This window comes from Dinoponera quadriceps, unplaced genomic scaffold (assembly GCF_001313825.1).
Source record: "Dinoponera quadriceps isolate SergipeBrazil2010 unplaced genomic scaffold, ASM131382v1 scaffold3757, whole genome shotgun sequence".
NCBI lineage: Eukaryota > Metazoa > Arthropoda > Insecta > Hymenoptera > Formicidae > Dinoponera > Dinoponera quadriceps.
The window spans coordinates 8,139-28,509 of NW_014557737.1; the positions used below are offsets into that span (position 1 = coordinate 8,139).

General features: G+C 39.0%; 1 protein-coding gene across 1 annotated transcript in view; it reads right to left on the reverse strand.

The window, feature by feature from the left end:
• Positions 1-3,678: 3,678 nt before the first annotated feature.
• LOC106749421 overlaps positions 3,679-20,371 on the reverse strand; it is an 18,398-nt gene continuing 1,705 nt past the window's right edge. The window contains exon 2 of the mRNA XM_014628832.1: positions 3,679-3,782. Coding sequence (XP_014484318.1) covers positions 3,694-3,782 — 89 coding nt within the window. The 3' untranslated portion in view covers positions 3,679-3,693. The remainder of the gene's footprint in view (positions 3,783-20,371) is intronic.

Genomic DNA, 20,371 nt, shown 5'->3' on the forward strand with positions numbered 1-20,371 from the left:
TGGATGTAATAGCGGAAGAGCACTGTTAACCGTCATCCAATTTTTCTATTATAATCCCTTTGTAGTCATCGATTGCTTTCGATACGAGCTCATCAAAAGTGCCACCGTGGATTTGAGAATAGAATTCGAACGCAGGGAAAATATACTGGCAACACTACAGGCTGCGTCATCTTGCACGATCACATATTCGAATACAGCCCCTTGACCAATGTTGTGCGCAAAATCAGCTAATTTGCTGAATCAACAAAATATTTCCAACATACCGCACACATTTTTGTTTGGTTCGCAGAGGAAGTTTATTTGTTTGCTACTCGCGTTACGACACGAATTACTCGAATTTGAACATTTGATTACTCAACATGAGCATTTCTTGTACAGCATCCACATTTGTGGATATACAAAGGTTCAATAGCGAGTTATCGTGAAAGAGGTGTAGTGAAAAATGGTCCTCTGGCATTGTCCTCCCACACTATATCTTCGTGAGTTCTATGCCATGACATTTTCTCACGAAGTCCGATAAGTCAAGGGATATATGGTTAATTGTGAATCACCACTACAATAGAGCGATGAAAACGTCCCGTATAATATGGTTTATTATACAGTGATCAAACATTTGATCATTGCTGCTGAGTGATATGAATGCAGACGATGCTTGTTTCGTAAAGATATACGAAAAGCAAGAATAATTGACAAATCTCTTGGTCGATGCTGAGAACATTGTTGTTAGCGAATGTACCCAAATGTTAGAGTGCACTGCTCCGGTTGGATCTGCCCAGCGCAGGGCACGGAATGCAGTGAAGGATCGGTGTCAGGAAAGTAGTTAGCAAATCGATTGCACTTAAAGCAATGGTTATTCAGTCACTGAGACGAGGTAGAGTGGCAATCTGGCCCTTACAGTTCAAGGGGTGAGGAGCGTCCTCCGGCTTGTCGAACAAACGTGTTCAGAACTCGCTTGAACGGCCTTCCTGGGCGCCTAACAGTGCCAAATTCTTCGCAGCGTTTGACGATCAGAATGGTCTTCTTCTTCTTATTGTCTGCCACGCGCAACCATCATTGTAGGACGCAACACGATGTTAATTCGACGATCACGACGTTCAAAATGAGAAATATTATTTAAGTTGATGGCCGGAAGATCGCTCGCGAGGTAGTCGCGAGGACGCGGGTGATATATCGCAACACGATGATTCAAGATAGTGAGTCTTGATTTCTCGCACGGAGAGTAGTTGAGACCGTACCGAGCCGAGAAAAGCGAATAATTAGAATCGTCTAAATTGTTCTAACTTCTTTGTGCTCACTTCTGATCTGTCGCACCGAAGGCACCCAGTTTTATAAGGTTATTGGTGCCAAGCGGAACGAGCTTATTGGTTATCCTTCGATCGGATGAAATGTTAGACAATGTCCAAATATGGTAATGTTTTGTGACCTAGATCGACGAGTTTGTTTATTTTATTATTCAGACTCTTATTATTAGGTTATTCTTATAATAGATACAATACGTCGAGAGTTTATCCGCTTTTATATCGCAGGTCTCCTTTTGTTATCGGTTGTCAATCCTCATGTTATTGTGTCGAGAAAGCAATTCGATTCTCACATCATGCTCGCTTCACGTGTTGTGAACATGATAAATTTAACTCTCTCTGTTTATAGCTAATGGAAATTAGGATTTTGAACAATTGTGATCATCGAAATTCTGGACGCGAATTATGAGGATATGGCTTCTCTAGAAAACGTAAATGTAGTTGTCGTTTTACGATGTAACAAACATAAGAAACGTTGCAAAATGTAATAAAGTTATTCGTTTGATGGCCTCATTACCAAAAATAGTTGTATAATTTTTAGTATGAAAAAATAAAAGATTATATCTGATATCTCTTTTATTTTTTATCTTCCCTCACTAGTGTGCTTTAGTCTCCCCTCACTAGAGTGCTTTAGTCTAAGATATCTTTATATTAGTGATTTATTAACGTTTTTGTTATTTTTTATTGTTCAGTAGACGTTTGTTGTTTGGCAGTCTTCTTGTTCTTGTCGTTTCTTTGTCATTCGCTACTGTTCAATCGCTGCTCGATATTGTTTATTAATCGTTTATTTATTGTTCGGTAGTTTTTACCGTTTAGTAATCGTTTTTTACTGTTCACTGCAGTTGTTTTGTTGTTCGCGGTAGCCGTTTTGTCTTTTGCGTTTCCGCTTTAAAAGTCAGCGAACGTCAACAGAGTACAGGCGAGTGGATGAAAGTGAGGATGCAAAACGCAGGCGAGCACGGACCGCTGTAGGTGCAGGCAGACGAACGCGGACGCAAAGCACGGGCGAACGAACGTGGGAAGAGAACTGTGGACCTCGCTAGAGAGGTGCCGCCGCAAATCGAAGAGTATCAGTCGCTGAAGAGATGTGGACTGCTGCGGGTCGGAGGAGTGTGGGTTGTCGAAAATATACCGACCGCTGGAGGAACGCACCGACGGTCGGTATCTCGCGTGACATCAATCACCGTGTATCGGTCTTCTTCTCCGTGTGACGTTGGCCTCCGCGCGCCCTTCTCCTCTGCGTGACGTCAGATCCGCGTCCACAATACCCCCCCCCCCCCCCNTCTTTAAGAGGATCTGGGTTAGAACTCTCTTTATATACCTATCTACTTCAGATCAAGGTCATATCAATTTTTTTAACCCCCTATTTTTTATTGTGAATTATGATAACTAGTGTCAAAAAATTTTCAAAATACGATAACAAAATATATTTTTGTTAAATTCTACGAGAGTTATGGTATTTTGAGGATGGCTTATCGCCGGCATTGGGTTTAACCAAAATGCACTACCTTGCACGGCCGGATTTATACCTTTTTGTGTGTATATGTGTGTTCGTGCGTGCGTGCATGCGTAGATCTTATCTCTGACACGCACGCATGCGAGCGCGCAGAGACACGCACGCGCGTACATGCGCACACACACGCACGCACATATACATACACAAAGAGGTGTGAGACTGTTAACGGTACTCGTTTGAATAAACCGCCACACACTAGCTTATCGTGCTGCCGCTAAATGGTATATATTCAAGTGCGTGTCAGGTCTATCCTGCACTTACATAAGGAGATGCCGTGGGTGTTCAGAAGAGCAGACAGGGTTACGCAATCCTCGCCACATAGACAAAGAAGCTCTCGGCTCTAGGGGACATTTGCCCCGCAGACGAGTTCCTTGTCTTCGGCGAAACTTTTGCCACGATGAACGAGTTCCTTAACGGGTTGAATTCTCCCCGGAGGAAGACAGGCTTCCTCACAAAGAGAGACTCTCACCAAGAAGACACTCTAGTCTAAACTCTTTTAACACACCTTCATCGACGCTAATGTCGAGCTCCGGACACATCGTCACCGACGCCGAGTTCCAGCACGCCTTCGCTATCACTGAGCTCTAGCTCTAAGCCTACCTTTGACACCGAGCTCCCGATGTTTTCGCAGATATCGAGCTTCAGGCCGACCTCGCTAACACCGAGCATCCAGCTCGATTTCATGAATGCAGACCCCCAAGGCTGCCATCACTGAAAGAACAACCTCCTACTACAGATGGCCACAACTACGCTGGACGCATACATACCCAGCGTGAAAAGCTGAACATTGTATCAATGTTAATCTAAAAGGATTCGTTGCTATTTCCAGCGACTTATTAGCGGACGAAAGCGCGCGAACTATGTACGTACACCTACCTACTAACCGTTTAAGGTGTAAATCCGGCCGCGCAACCTCCACATACTGCACCTTGGCTGGACCCAGTGCCGACGGAAGGTTGCTTCAAATACTATAACACACACACACATATATATATTATATATATATATATATATATATATATATATTATAATATATAATAAGGACTGTAAGACATTTTATATTGCATAAAATATTCAAATTTTATTTTCAACATTTACAAACAAAAATCATGTACACAACCCGTACAAAATTGTTGCATAATTATTATAAAACTATGAGCATAAATACTAGTCTTAATTAAATAAAATTGTGTATCAAAATTTCTTTTGGTATCACGTATCCATTGGGGACGATTTGGACTACATAGATAATAATGACGTCAATTATGATGCAAGTTATACATATACATATAGTAATACATACATACATATAGTAATAATTATAACAATAATAATTTGCAATAAATACATTCCTACACTTGATAGAAAAAAAATTCTCGATTGGTCGAAAAGTGATTGAAAAACACATTAATATCAATCATAGATAGCATAGACGTCTAATAATTAACTTTCTGGCTTGCTATTTTCCACTGAGTAATATCGAAACGATATCGAAACGATTCTTGAATGTCAAAATTAGCTCGATAGCGCTGGTATGAGTAAAAACTCTATGTTCGTTTAAATTTTGATTTAATTTCACGTTGCCTTAAATAAACTAAATGATGGTAAACAGCCACTGCTATTACTGTTTTGCTTACTATTGTAATTCTGTGTATATCCGTTTATATGTAAAAACTAATTCGAGATCGAAATGATATCGATATCATAATTTTGGTCCGATATTATCGATTCGATGAGTCATTTCTCATTGGAAAGAATTGAGAAACTGATAAATTTCTAGAGATGCTGCAGATCCTTTCAAGTTTTACGATCCTCATATTAATCGGCAATTAAGAAATCTTTCTACGTTCGACCCTACACTAAAAAACTCATTTGATTGAATGAAACGAAATTTCTTGTTTCTTCATTCTTGTTAAACCATTTTGTTGATTGAATATGTAATTTTTGTGTATTTACTTAAAAAATATATTACAGGAAGTTAGTCAAATATAACATTAACAAAATTTTTTGTTTGAACCGATATATTTAAATAAATTAAATAAATAAATAAATATTTGTTTCAATGAAATTTATTTATTGCGGTAACACACTCGTTCATCTTGTTGTATCTGAAATAATTGTGTTTGTTGCTTGAACAAAATCGTGCTCAATACCAATGTTATATTAAATTATTAAGTATAAAATGTCCGATTTTTCTAAATATTAAGTTTGAGAATCGATATCTCTAACATTTCAACTTTGACAGTTCTTGGTTTATTTTTATTGTGAAGGTACGTCATCATTATTTCAAACGCATGTTTTGGCTTGTGATTATCTTTCAAATTATCTTTTTCAGACCAATTTTTGTGAAACCATGGATAAATCGAAAATTCATGTTATTTTCGAAGATGAGTTTCGCCGTAGAACCATTGCAACGCAGACAATACGAAATATTAACGACGTGTTTGGCGAGGATATGATTAATGAACGCACAGTAAATCGAGTAAGTTTGAGAAGTTCCGTTCTGGTGATTTTAATCTAGAAAATGAGGTGGACGACGACCTGAGATTCAATAATAGGAAAACGGGAGATATCATTAACGTGAAGCCTAAATAACAAAACGGTTGCCTGACAAGCAGAAGACCTGAATTTGATCCTAGCTGAATTTGATCCCGCCGTTTTTTACCTTACATCGTATTAGAAGTGAACGTCTGAAGGTACGAACAAAGAACTCCAATTTCTAATCCTCCTTTCCACAATACAATCACAAATTTAGTTTCATACAAACTATATTTTTGTTAAGTGAACTATATTTGCGTGTTGAAATCGAGCTGATTTGGATATCGAGAATTTCTCGAAATTGAAACTGTCTGAATATCGAATCGATGTTAAATTTTGATTTCTTTTCGATAACTAAATTTCGATATCACTTCAACTTCTTAATTTTCATTGGGAAATGCATGTAACTTTCACGTGAATTTCTTCATCGAATCGATGATCTCATCCACGTGAATTTCAAACCGTTTTTGAGCAGATCACCTACTTGATTGTCCATGAGGATTTCATGTTGCTGATCTACGTGATAGGATTATAGATTACTGTTGTGTAGGAAGATAGATACCTGTTTTTATCAGGGTTGAGGCAAGTACTATGAATTTATCACTATTTTGAATGAAACTTATTTGATACGAAAGAATTCTTTTCCAATACAATTGAAAAAATGACTACAAATAAACTAATATGTTTAAACGACTATAAATAAACTAATATGTTTAAACGACGAACAAATAATTTTTTTATGCAAATTGTTCCAAATTTTAAAAATATTTGTGGCCTTGAAAAAAACCGATGGAATATTATTAGGTTGGTAAGAAAGTTATGTCGTTTTTTGAGGAAATTTCAATTTCTTATATTTAAGCTCATAAGTGAGATTAATTAATGAAATATTGACCACTGTTTTCTATGATTTTCCTTCATCTGTTAACACGGTCATTTATGTCGGATGTATAAAAGATCCTATCCTTTGAAGCCAGGAAATCTACCACTGCCCTCTGACATCCTGAAAATTTCGAAATTTTTTTCCTTTAAGAAAATTTTGTATCAAGAGGAACAAGTAGTAGTCAGATGGTACCAGGTCAGGTGAGTATGATGAATATGATAAAACTTCATAACTAAGAGCCTGAAGCTTCTCCTTCGTCCTTAAAGCCACGTGAGGCTTGTCATGCCACGCACGTCATGTTGGAAGACAACACTTTTTCGGTTATACAGAGCTGGACGAAGTTGACGTATTTTTGTATCCAGTCGGGTTAGCTGATCACAATATAAGTCTGCTGTGACAGTTTGATCTGGTTGCAACAGTTCCCAGTGGATAGGACCTTGACAATCCCACCAAATGCAAAGCATTAGCTTTTTTTGGTGCAAATTGGCCTTTGCAAGGGTCGGAAACGAACTGCTTGGCATTACCTTGGTCCTTTTCCTCACTACATTGTCATACACAATCTACTTTTCGTCACCAGTAACCAGGCGATCCAAAAATGGCTCATATTGTTGTCGAGCAAGCAAAGAAGAAGCAATAGAAATTCGATCTGCCATATTTTTTTCGCTTAATTCACGAAGAATCCAACCACACCATTTGTAGACAAAGCCAAGCTTGTTCAAATAGTAGTTGCTTGTTTAATTGTTATGTGGCTAACGCTTAATTTATCCCCGATCTCCCTCGTAGTCAATAGTGGTTCATTACCTACTAAAGCCGTCGGAACGTCGTCATCAAGCTCCTTTGGCCTTTCGGTGCGAGGTTCATCTTGAAGCTTCATGTAACCTGACCTGAATTTTTCAAACCATTTTTGGACCGTACGCATTTTAATTTTAGATGGTCCAAAGACGAAACACAAATTTTTATGAGCTTCCGTCGCATTATGACCAAGTTGGAACTCATAAAGCATAGAGTGCCTAAAATGAAATTTTTCTTGATCCGTCATATACCCCTATTTCTCAAAATTTAATGGTTGAACACCTGTAATATCAAAAATCAAAATGTGAGATTACTAGCTTTCGATTAATATCAAAATTGTTTAAATCGCACAAAGAACAACGAAATAATGAACATTTCAATTAGAGCAATAAAAAAACGACATAACTTTCTTACCAACCTAATATTTTGATAAATTATGTATACTAAAAAGTTCTACTCAAAATATAGTGTTAAATTCAAATATTATATTTACAAGGGGAAGGCTTTATCATCACAAATTTCGCTCAAATTTGAATATGTTTTAATATCAAATTCCTACCAATTAATAAGCAAGTGAGACGATGTATCTTTTAAGCATTCGCGAGAAATTTGTGCGCAAAATTTCTCGTGCGCTTAATATACCGCTTACTAAAGCAAGTTTATCAAATATGCAGATAACATAATATCTAAAATCGAGATATAAAAAATTTTGGAAATCATCTTTAAGACGTCTTAAAGATATTTGTAAGTAAGATGTCTTAGTCCCTACCTTAGTCTCTAATAATGTTTTAAGCTTAAAACACCTGATGTAGACCGGGACTTTAAAGACGTCTTATGTTCCGGTTTTAGACTTTATGTTAATTGGGTAGCGACCATAGCACAGCGGCTAAAGTGGCAGACTAATACGATGTTCGTTCGTGTCTGGTTTTATCAAATTTTTTTCTTTTTAATATTTATTTTTTACGATATGTTAATTTCAATTAACGATTAGACAATGCATAAGTAATTTAAATATGTAAAAAAATGATGATTTAATGATTAAAATATATATTATTTCTTACTAGTATATTTCAATGCCTGAAATCATATTAACAATATAGATTAGCAATTACAATAAAAAGTCCAAATTCATTTTTTACATAAAAAAGAAATTTTATTTTGACATAATATTTTATAAGTAGTCAGCGCTTGTGTACCGCTGTTATTTTTTCTGTTACTGAGAACTGGATTATATCATGCCTACGTAAATCAGATTAACGTTATTTTCTATCCGCGACGATTAGGAGACGTGTAGCTTTTGCTTAACTTTCAGCCATTAAATTTATATCTATGGAGTAGCAGCTGCAATACAGAATGTGACATTCATAATATGCAATAAAAATAACATTCCGTATTTCTCTATGTCAACTCTATGATGTACTTTTTTATCTCAAGTACAAATTTTTATTAAACGATTACGAAACGCGCCAACATTATTACAGGGTCTGTCCAGAAAGTAATGTCATTGAGTCGATTAAAAAAAATTTATTGGACTTTTCATTACAACACATCAAAATTCTTCAAAATAGGCTCCTCCTGCGTTAACACATCGGCTCCAGCGAGTTTTCCAGGCATCAAATGCACCACGGTAGGCCTCCTCCGGAATGTCCTTTAAAGTCGCGGTGCAAGCTGCTTGGATCCCCTCAATGGTCTCGAAATGCTTTCCTTTTATGGGTCCTTTCAGGCGTGGAAACAGAAAGAAGTCGGGGAGAGCGACGTCCTGAGGCTGGGGAATTGTTGGCACCCCTGCTTTGGCCAGGTAGTTGGTGACTAGGAAAGAGCTGTGGGCCGGCGCGTTGACGAGCGCTGCATTTTTACTTGCACGAGGTCACAAAACGACTTCCACGGAAACGCATGTTTTTACTATGCGGCTGGCGGGAGCAGACTGAGTGACTCAACATTCGTTAGCTGACTTCTCCCTCTACCATTTCCAACCGATCCGAGCGCGCTCTGACGGTCAGTCGCGTCAAAAAAAAAATCACTGACATTACTTTCCGGACAAACCCTGTACAATAACAATGAGAAATCAGTACACGAGAGGATACAATAAAAATTCATCTTTTGGTATTGCATCAGTTGAACGCTCCAGCATTTAAGTGATTCAACATTAGTTTGCATCAAAATTAATTGCCGAAAGACCCATTCTTTTGAATGTAAATGACATCTGCTTCTACACAACTCTTATAAATATTTTGCGATTGTAAAAATGTTAGCTTCATTACATGTGTTTACCCTAGTAACACATTTCATTAGCGTTGATTGATCAATGTTGAGCCAATGAAATGCCAATGAAATTATATTATACTGGCGTTATATTGATTCAACATTAGCCAATGTAACGCCATGTAAGATGTGCTACTAGATTAATATAAATATTAAATATTAAATATTTCTATGACAATTATAATTCTAAAGCATCCATATTTCCTGAAAATCAATCCGAAGAGAATTTCGATTAGTAATTAAAATAAAGCACATATAAAAAATGAATTCGGACTATTTATTGTAATTGTTAATATTATTAGTATGATTGTAGAGAGGTGTTGAAATATATTAGTAAAAATATTATATATATTAATCAGTAACCCTTTGAGCGCTGAGTTGCCAGACGTTAAGTGTGCGCCATGGACCGCCCACTCCGCACGAGGCATCTCACCGTGGACTGTCCAATCCGTAAGAGACAGCTCACCGTGGACTGCGTACTTTTTACGAAAGAGCGCACGTTGAGCAGGCGTTGTCGGCGTTAAGCGTACGCCGTGGACTGCCCACTCCGTACGAAAAAATAAATAAGAATGGTTGCGTGAGAACGCATATGTGGGTTCATAGCCAAAAACGAATGGTTATGCGAAAACGTATATGTGGGTTCATAGCCAAAAACGAATGGTTGTGTGAGAACCCATATATGGGTTCATAGCGCTCAAAGGGTTAAGGGTCACTTGCACTAAGCTCCGATTAACTCAATCTTCTATTAATTCGGCTGACAGAATTGCCAACATGGCAATAAAATATAGTTCGTTATTGGAAGGAGAGGAAAAGTTGTTTTGTGTTTTCCCTTTATAACCTATACTGTAATGAATTAAATAGTGCTCGACATGGAAGAAATTATTTATTTATTTATTTATTTAATATTTGATAGAATGATGAATTATGTCGACGGTGGTTTGTGTCCACGATAAAGTTCTGCTGTTGGTAATACTGCTAATTAATTGAAGATTGAGTTAATCGTAGCTTGGTGTAAGTAGACCTAAATCATGCTTTTTTTGCATATTTAGATTACTACATGAGTTACTTAATCGTTAATTGAAATTAATATTTCGTCAAAATTAATGTTAATAAGAAAAAAATTGCATGAAATTAGACTCGAACGTGTAACGCAGTGTATCACTTCGATGCCTCACAGTGGAACCAAAGCCTCGTTGAGCGGGCTCAAAAATGAAAGTTATTGTTATGGCTTTTAATTATTTTAGTGTTATGTAGAAATATTCAGTTAAAAGTTTATGAAAACAGCATCCAATAAACATCGTTACAATAAAGAGAAAATCATGCATAAAGTAGTTGTGAGAGATTTCAAAACGCTTCATGAATCGTAGTAGTAATATGTTAATTTCCTGGTCTTAGAGAACGTTAAAAGTAGGGGAAATATATTTTTTTTTTATTTCTTTGAATCTTTTTCTTTTAGTAATTTTATGGGATAATAGAGATTATTGAGTAGATATAAGATATAAAAATTTTATTCTGTAATTATGATGCATGTAATAAAATAATAAATTATTTGGAGAGCTACGAGGGTGGATCAAATATAAATGAGCCTTTTTAAATTGCGCACCCGTCGGCGGCGTGAGGGGTCTGCAACGTTTTGGACAATGGAGGGAGGTCATGTGGAAGGCATTAATAACGTTGGCGCGCTACGTGCTTCTTATTCTCAGCAGCAATCACGATGAGCGAGAAAGAAGTACACCCCGCAATTGCACAACATGTTATTAAATTTCTCGTCAACGAAAATGTTAATGTTGCTCAAATTCGGCGCCGTTTACTCCCACAGTTCGGGGAAAGAACCTTTTCATGGGCTCGGGTGAAGCAGTGATGTAACGAATTTAAGAAAGGACAGGAGCGTGTTGAAAACATTGCCCACCCGCGCCGTCCCCGCACCAGCATCACAGCGCAAAACACCGAGGCTGTTCGAGAACTCATCGAAGGCGATCGGCACTTAACTGTTCTTGAAATCTCTCAGGAACTTCAGTTCGAGCTGCCTATCGGTCAAAAAGGCGTGGCATTCCGATCAAAAGTGTGTTGTTTCTCCATGACAACGCCAGACCCCACACCGCAGCAGTAACACAACAAAAATTGGCCGATATGCACTGGGCTGTCCTAGAACATTTACCCTACAGCCCAGACCTGTCACCATGCGACTTCCATATGTTCAGGACACTCAAGGAAGTGGTGTACCTTGGTGTACAGCGCTTCACAACAAACGAGGAGGTGCGGCAGTTCGTATGCAATTGGTTTGATACACGTCCGCGAACTTTTTATGATACCGGGATTAAAAAATTACCAGACCGTTGGAGGAAGTGTATAGATAAGATGGGGGACTATGTAGAAAAATAAGAAAAATGTAAATTAGAATTGATTTTGAAAAATATATGGTTTTTTTTTGCAAAAGGCTCATTTATATTTGATCTACCCCTATAAAAAAAGTTTCATGAGGTTTCGTCCAGTTGTCTTCATAAATTGCTAATGGTATCCACTCAATATTCCGTTCATTATCTTCATAAATTGCTAATCCACTAAGTGTATACAAAAGCGTTTGTACTCATATTTGCTCCATTTTGAGAAAAGTGCATTTTTTTTTAAACAAAGACGTATGGCGTTCGGTCCATGTATGAGCGCGCGTCAACGTACGTTAACCTACGTCAACGGCTGCGAAATGCTCATACATGGTCGCGCATAATTGTAATTGCATGTAAAAATTGTTATCGATTTCAGTCCTGTTGCCAGTGTCCAGGCGTAGTGACCTTTCTCATATGCCTGTGGTGCGTACGTAGATTATATACAGGCATATGGGACCTACAGTTTGTCGTTGGTTCCGAACGACATATTTATTTAAAGACGTGCCCTTTGTAAAGATACTTTCGGTGGTTTGCCATTACCTTCCGAGAGGAGACATGAGCGTAAATATTTGAACTTCTATAGGGATTGAACCCGGGACCGCTAGCATAGTAGACTAGTGCACTATCTGTTATGCCACGCTCGCTCAAAAATTGTTAACAAGGTGAATAAAGGTGAATAATGTAGATTTTATCTGTTGACTGAAAATGATAAGCGGCCGATCGAAGCTTGAATAATGTTGATTTTCTATGGCTTTCAAACCTCGCGCGCACTCCTCTCTTTTGTATTTTCATGCGCTCACTGTTTTTCGAAAAACAGCATTAGATAGAGCAGCGTTAGCGATCGTAGCGCTTCTCATAGTTTAGGTTAGTCTGAACTCTCGACTCGCCGCGGCAGCGTTTCGTCACATAGGCTGAGAATCCTTATACGATATTCTTCTGTATCCAGAAGTTCCGTTGCGTCTCAATATAATTATATCTTTGCTCTAAGTGTGTCGAACCACTGTAATACCTCAATAGGTTATGGGCCCAGGCTTGTCGGCAGTGTAAGCAAATAAAGTGAAAATGTCTGATTTAATCTCTACGAGACACATGGATAAGTTCAACGGCACAAATTTTCAAGCATGGAAATTTCAAGTAAGAGCGATTCTTGTTGCGAGCGGTACAGACGACGTCATTGACGGAACGCCAGTGAAACCAGAAGAAAACAACCAAGAGCTGAAAAATTGGAAGAAGGATAACGTCAAGGCCATGTTCCTGATTTCGTCCGCGATGGACCCAGTTCATGTGGAAAATGTGTTGACATGCAAAACTAGCCGCGAGGTGTGGACGAAACTTGTTGCAATCCACGAGTAGAAATCAGAGATGAACAAGTTCATTCTGATGCAACGTTTCCATGAGGGCAAAATGGAAACAAACGAATCGGTGGTAAAGCATATGTCCAGAGTGCAAAATATGACGGCCCAACTAGCTGACGTGGGCGAAACAGTGTCGGATGTCGCCATTATGGTCAAAATTTTGGCAAGTCTTCCCTCACGATTCATTGCGTTGAGAACAGCATGGGATAGTGTAGATTCTGAGAAGCAAACGCTCCAGAACCTCCAAGAGGGACTAATCAAAGAAGAAGCTTGAATTGCAAACGACAACGAGACCGTAGCAGTGAGTGGCGCAGGAGCGCATGACGCAGGAGCGAGCGGTATGACTAAGAAGAGCTCGAAGGACGGCAAGAAAAACAAGGTAAACGTCGAGTAAGACGTTGTCGCAGAAAAGGTCATTACGCATGGGAATGTCGACATAAGAAGAAAGAATACTATAAAAAGAAAAATCTGTCTCAAAATTGTGTTTTCGTGACAACCAACATGGACGACGATTCGCAGCGACAAGAAAACGCCGAGTGATTCAATACGCGAGATGGACAACAGCGACACGTGGCTACTCGACAGTGGCGCCTCTCGTCACATATCATTTCGACGTGAGTGGTTTACCACGTTTGTACCGACAGAAGATGAGCAAGTAAAACTCGGCGATGACGGTACATGTGAAGTGCGTGGTACAGGCTCCTTAAAAATCAAGAAGCTCGTTAACAAGGAATGGTCATCCCCTGTTATTGAAAATGTGCTTTTCGTGCTGAAACTTCGGAAAAATTTGTTTTCGGTCGGTTCGGCTATATCAAAAGGTTTCGATCAACTTTTCGGACAGTCGCGTGTCGATCTCGAGGTGCGGTGAAATTGTCGCTGAAGGTGCAAAACAATCTAACGACATTTACCGATTGTTCTTTGTTATTCCACGAAGCGACAATCGTGGAATACACGAGGCGAATATAAATGAATCCGCCTGCAGCTTACAAACATGGTATAAAAGACTTGGTCACGTGAGTTCTGCAAACATTTTGAAGATGGTCAAAAATAAACAAATTGAAGGAATACAAATTACAGATGCTGAAAGTTTTTTTTTGCGAGCCATGCCAGCTTGGAAAAGCATCGTCTCCCGTTCCAAAAGGAAAGAGAGAAGAGGAACTTCAAGATCGGAGAATCAATTCACTCGGACATGTGTGGACCAATGTCGGTAGAGTCATTAGGCGGAGCAAAATATTTCACCTCGTTTATTGATGACGTATCGGGATACAAAACAATATATTTCGCTCGACCAAAAGCTCAAGTATCCGAGAAGTTCAAGGAATTCACAAAACTTGTCGAAAACAAATTCAAGCGATCTATCAAGACATTCCGATCCGATAATGGGACCGAATACATCAACGATGATCTGAAGAATTTTCTGATGCAAAAAGAAATCGTGACCACGAATTCGGTCCCATACACCCCTGAGCAAAATGGTAAAGCCGAGCGAGCGAATCGCACTATCGTCGAAGTAGCACGAACGATGCTCAAGGCCAGAGATTTGCCAGTCTTTCTTTGGGCTGAGGCAGTGAATACGGCAGTCTACGTGTAAAACAGAATTATATCCAGAGTGAATCCCGAGAAGACTCCGTACGAGATGTGGAACGGTGAGAAACCACGAATTCAACATCTAAAAATTTTTGGCTGTGCAGCGTACGCACACATCTCCAAGTAGTTTCGAAAGAAGTTCGACGCGAAGTCGAAGAAACTTGTTTTTGTCGGATATCAAGAGAATTCAAGTAATTATCGGCTCTTTGATCCGTCTACAAGATCAGTCTTGATATCAAGGGATGTCATCTTAAACGAGAAAATCCTAGGATCAGTGTCTCAACCTCATAGCTTGGACTTGGACTTTGCTTTACCACCTAGTGGTGAGACAAACGTAGTGTGTAACGAGGAACAAGTGCCAAATGAAGATGAAGAGTAAGTTCATGAGAGGGACCAGAGACAAGACGATGGGATTGGAAATAAGTGCAGCAATAAAAACCGTGATCCCTACCAACTGCGAGATCGGAGCGCAATCCGAAAAACTCAGCTATTTCAGGCAAATGTTGCTGAATACACACCTCTCACATATCAAGAAGTGTGAATGGCCCTGAATCTGCGCAATGGAAACGGGCTATCGTCGACGAACTGAACTTTCATCGAGAAAACAATACTTGGACACTTGTGAAAAGGACACTCGAGATGAGACCTATTGATTCAAAATGGGTTTTCAAAATTCTTCGTGATGAAGAAGGAAGAGTAATCAACTTTAAGGCCAGACTGCGCAAGAGGATTCCATTAAATTGAGGGACTGGATTATCAAGAAACATTTTCTCCAGTAATTTTGCTATGATTCATTACGAGTTTTCTTAGCTCTAGTGACTCAAATGGGCTTCGAGATAATCCACTTCAATGTGAAAACAGCTTTTCTCTACGGGGATCTACATGAGAAGATTTTCATGGAAGTACCGGAAGGTTTAAGCGAAGATGGAATCAACGAGTTAAAAGTATGCCGGTTGCTGAAATCATGGTATGGATTGAAACAAGCCGTACGATGCTGGAACGAGAAGTTCATTAGTGCTCTCAAAATTATCGGATTCGAGCAATGCATTTTGCGCGGTTTAATAAATGAGAAAGAGGTTTTGCTAGCACTTTTTGTTGACGACGGACTCATTGCTTCAAAATCAAACGAAGCAATAGAGATTGTAAGAGATGCACTGAGTGAATCATTCATGGTAAAATTAGGAGATTCTTGTTGTTTTGTTGGTTTACAGATAGAACGCGATCGAAAACAGGGTCGAATGTTTATTCATCAAGAATCATACGCAACCAAAATTATCGAAAAATTCGGCTTGAGGGATGCAAATCCAGTATGTGTGCCTGCGGATTCGCATCAAATTCTAATTCAAGCGAGAGATAGCGTCGAAGAAATAAAGAAAACTATTCCGTATCGCAAAGCCGTTGGCTCTTTAATGTTTTTAGCAGTAGCTTCACGTTCGGATATTGCGTTTGAGGTGAACATTGTAAGCAAGTTCTTAAGCAATTACGATGAGAGCTATTGGAATGCAGTGAAACGAATTATCAAATATTTAGCTGGTTCACACGATTTCGGTATTATGTACAAAGCGAGCGATGATAATTTCATTTTGACAGGCTACTCCTATTCTAATTTTGCAGGTGACATCGATACGCGACGATCGACTTCCGGTTTCGCTTTCTTTCTATGCAGTGGAATTGTAACATGGGCTTGTCAGCGACAAAGAATTGTGACATTAAGCAGTACGGAAGCTGAATATGTCGCAGCGGCAGCGGCCGCAAAAGAAGTTGTCTGGCTCCGAAGAATTCTGTAAAATTTGTCGCGAAATCAACAAGTACCAACGGTTTTATTTGTAGACAATCAGAGCGCGATTCGTTTTTCAAAAAATCCAGAATTCCACAAACGCACGAAACACATCGACATAAAGTATCATTTTATTAGAGAGAGAATTGAAAATGGTGATATGATTTTGAAATACGTATCAACAAGCGAACTAAGAGCCGACATTTTCACAAAATCGTTTCCGAAAACACGATTTTCATATCTCCGTTTCAGTTTTGGAATGATAAATCGCAAAACTTTTCTTCAGAAGAAATAATCGATTAAGTCTTATAATCTTTTGTTTACGCGAGGTTCTCAAGCAGGGAGAGTGTTGATTTTTTATGGCTTTCAAACCTTGCGCGCACTCCCTTATTTTCATGTGCTCACTGTTTCTCGAAAAACAGCGTTAGATAGAGCAGCGCTAGCGATTGTAGCGCTTCTCATAGTTTAGGTTAGTCTGAGCTCTCGACTCGCGGCAGCGTTTCGTCACATAGACTAAGAATCCTTGTATTTACGATATTCTTCTGTATCCAGACTCCGTTGTGTCTCAATATAATTATATCTTTGCTCTAAGTGTGTCGAACCACTGTAATACCTCAATAAAGAACTCAGTGGTAGAGCAGTCACCCGAAAGGTCCTGTATTTGATTTCCGGCTTACGCTACCGTGGTTCTGTTATTTTTTTTCTTTTCTTACATTAAAAAGGATGACCGCGCATCTTCAGAAACATAAATATAAAGATTATATAAAGATAAGGTAATATAGAAATAATATTTTACGTTATATTACATTTAACGTAAAATATTTTGCCAGCTTTTCGGAAAAATTTTTATTGTACATTTTTATAGTTTAAAACTGTTGAAAAAATGCGAAATTGATTGAAAATGTTGATTCTAAGTAAGTATTCGAAAAAATAAAAAAATTTCAACTGCAACATAATTCAACCTTTTTCATGCACTTGTACGAGGTGTGTTCAGAAAATAACTGGAATTTTCGTTTTTTGCAAAAAATATTTATTTATTTGTCTACATTAATGTTGTCGCCTTCAAAATACTCTCCATTAGATATTATGCACTTGTGCCAGCGCTTCTTCCAATCCTCGAAACACTTCTCCAACTCGATCTTTGGGATAGCCTTTAGCTCTTTCTGCGATGCGCTTTTAATGTCATCTATGCTTGTAAAACAACGGCCCTTTAAGGTTCTCTTTATTTTTGGAAATAGGAAAAAGTCACACGGAGCCATGTCTGGCGAATATGGAGGCTGGGACATCGTTACAGTATTGTTTTTGACCAAAAATTCACGAACAAGCAATGAAGTTTTGGAACAAATTTTGCTGCCACGCGTTTCATACCCAAAACATTCGAAAAAATTTCATGGCATGAGCCAATCGATATGCCAACATCATCAGCGACTTCTCTGATTGTGATTCGGCAATCGTTCATAACCATTTCTTTCACTTTTTCCACGTTTTCATCGGTTGTTAATGTGCTGGGGCGTCCGGGGCGCTCGTCATCTTCAACGTTTTCACGGCCATCTTGGAAACGCTTATACCACTCGTAAACTCTTGCTTTACTCATAGCAGACTCACCATAGGCCTTTGTTAACATTTCACACACTTTGTTACACTTTATTTCATTTTTTTCTTTTAACAAAGTTCTTTTAACAAACGAAAATCGCCGAGCTCATAAAAACACGTCTAACCTTAGCGGCTGCCACAGACAAAGTAAACAATGAATACAGCTGAAAATTTTATCATACTTCAGGGGCATGTATATCAACATAATAAACAAAATTTTGACGATCGGACTTTCCAAACCCGCGAAATTTAAAAATTCCCTTTATTTTATGAACACACCTTGTACATTAAAAAACTTTTACAGGTTATGAGATTGTTGCAAATGATGAGACTTTTGAAATTACGAGTTAATTGAAATCTTGCGAAATCTCTTACGACATGAGGCCGAGCGTTATCATGCAGAAGAATAACTTTGTCATGTCTTTGCTCGTATTCCAGCCGTTTTTAATGCATCAAATGAATCAATTGTAGTGTATACCGATGGCCCGTAATGGAATCGCCAGGTTGTAGCAGCTCATAGTATACAACACCCTTTTGGTCCCACCAGATACAGATTTTTGGCTATCCAGAGCGAGGTCTTCAACGCTGAAATCACCATTCTTGAAACGTCGAAACCATTCCCTACATGATTTATCAGTTAGAGCACTGTCATCATAAACTTCTACAAGCATTCTATGCACTTCAGCTGCTCTTTCCTTCCAATTAAAGCAGAAAACTAAAACCTCCCGCAAATGCTGCTTAATTAACACAAAATTTGACATATTCAACACAGTAAAAAACAGAGGTTTTGTATGAAACCTCAAAGCGATATAAACTAAATATTATTGACAGATGTCTAACCTCTTTGAAACCATCGAAATCAGCTGTCATTATGAAACATTCATAACAACCAGAGCCATCTTTTGAAAACGGACCGAACTAATTTGTACTCCCAATATGATGAGAAAGAAGTTTTGGCCGCTCTAACGGGGCTTTAGTCCCATTTTGCGTCTTAGCTGCTACGCTCACTATCTGGTTAGCGTGTTTTCGCAAATAGTATTTGAGGCGCGTGTAAACTCTGCTAGTAAATTTTTGATTTGCGAATGTTTGAGAGATGCGTCATCTCACGTACCTATCAATTAATAAAGGCTTGATACTACAACACGTTCTAATTTGAATGAAACCTGTGATGACAAGATCTGATTCTCCCTTTGTTAGCAGTGTAATAAAATCTTTTGCGAGATAGAAGAATAACAACCTACACGACTTACATAATATTTCACGTTCTGAAAGTCGCACGTTGTTACTGCTTTATGTGCAATCTAATACGCTAATATGACAACCTTGAATAGCTCCCATTTAAGAACTATCATTTGAACGGAATTTTGATAAATAAAAAGTTACTTTGCTTGGTATATTCTGGGACATTCTATATATAAGTATTTTTAGAAAATATTTGAAATTTATATTAACTAATTAATCGATTAATTAATTTATTAAATCTTTTTTTATGCCATTTCTACCGTCGTGGTTTAAATCTAATCGACGATTAACTCAACGGAATTGCTCAAACGCATTGATCATTTCAACTAATTGGCCATGCGATTGTTTAATTCCGTTGGGTTAATCGTTGATCAGATTTAAATCATGGTTTAAATAATTTGATGATAGAAACGGCATTAACAATTTAATGACTTCTTTAATGTTGTCTCAACGTTAGCTGTGTTCTAATATTCACTGCTAGTGTTGAAAATCTTGTAATGCGGCGCCTTCAATCCTTCGTTCTGTGGTCAACACTATCGGCCAGAAAGCTCGCGATGACGCACGCCACTCGTCGACTATCAGGCGTAGTGCCTCGTTGGAGCGCCACTAAGTGGCGTATGCACGGCGACTATAAATATGACGTCCAGCGCACCGAGCAGTCACTCGTTCTTCGATGAGCTCTCGAAAGAGATCATTCTACACGGAGGACACCGGGCGGGCAACCGGGATCGGTAGCCAGGTCCACCGAAGAGAGTAGACTGATCGATATCGGCGGACCTCTCCATCGACGAGGCTAGATCGACGGTCCCCTCCACGATTCTGGTACGAGAATAAGCCGACCTGTATCAGCGGCCCTCTCTACTGATGAGACTAAATCGACCGGGATCGGCAGTTGTTTCCACCGCTCCAGTACTAGAACTCTCCTTCGACGATTGAGGCCCGATGAAGGCAGCACCCAGACCAGCGACCAGGGTACGCGTCGGATCGATCTGTGCCAACGACCGCGCAATCCGCCAGCTTCACGCCGGAACAACCCCAAGGATATTTCCCACCACAGACACCCGTCTCCGTGCCAAAAGCCCACGGCGGTACCCGCCGCGTATAATTCCTTCCTTCGCTGTATATACTCCTCCCCCCCCCCCCCCCC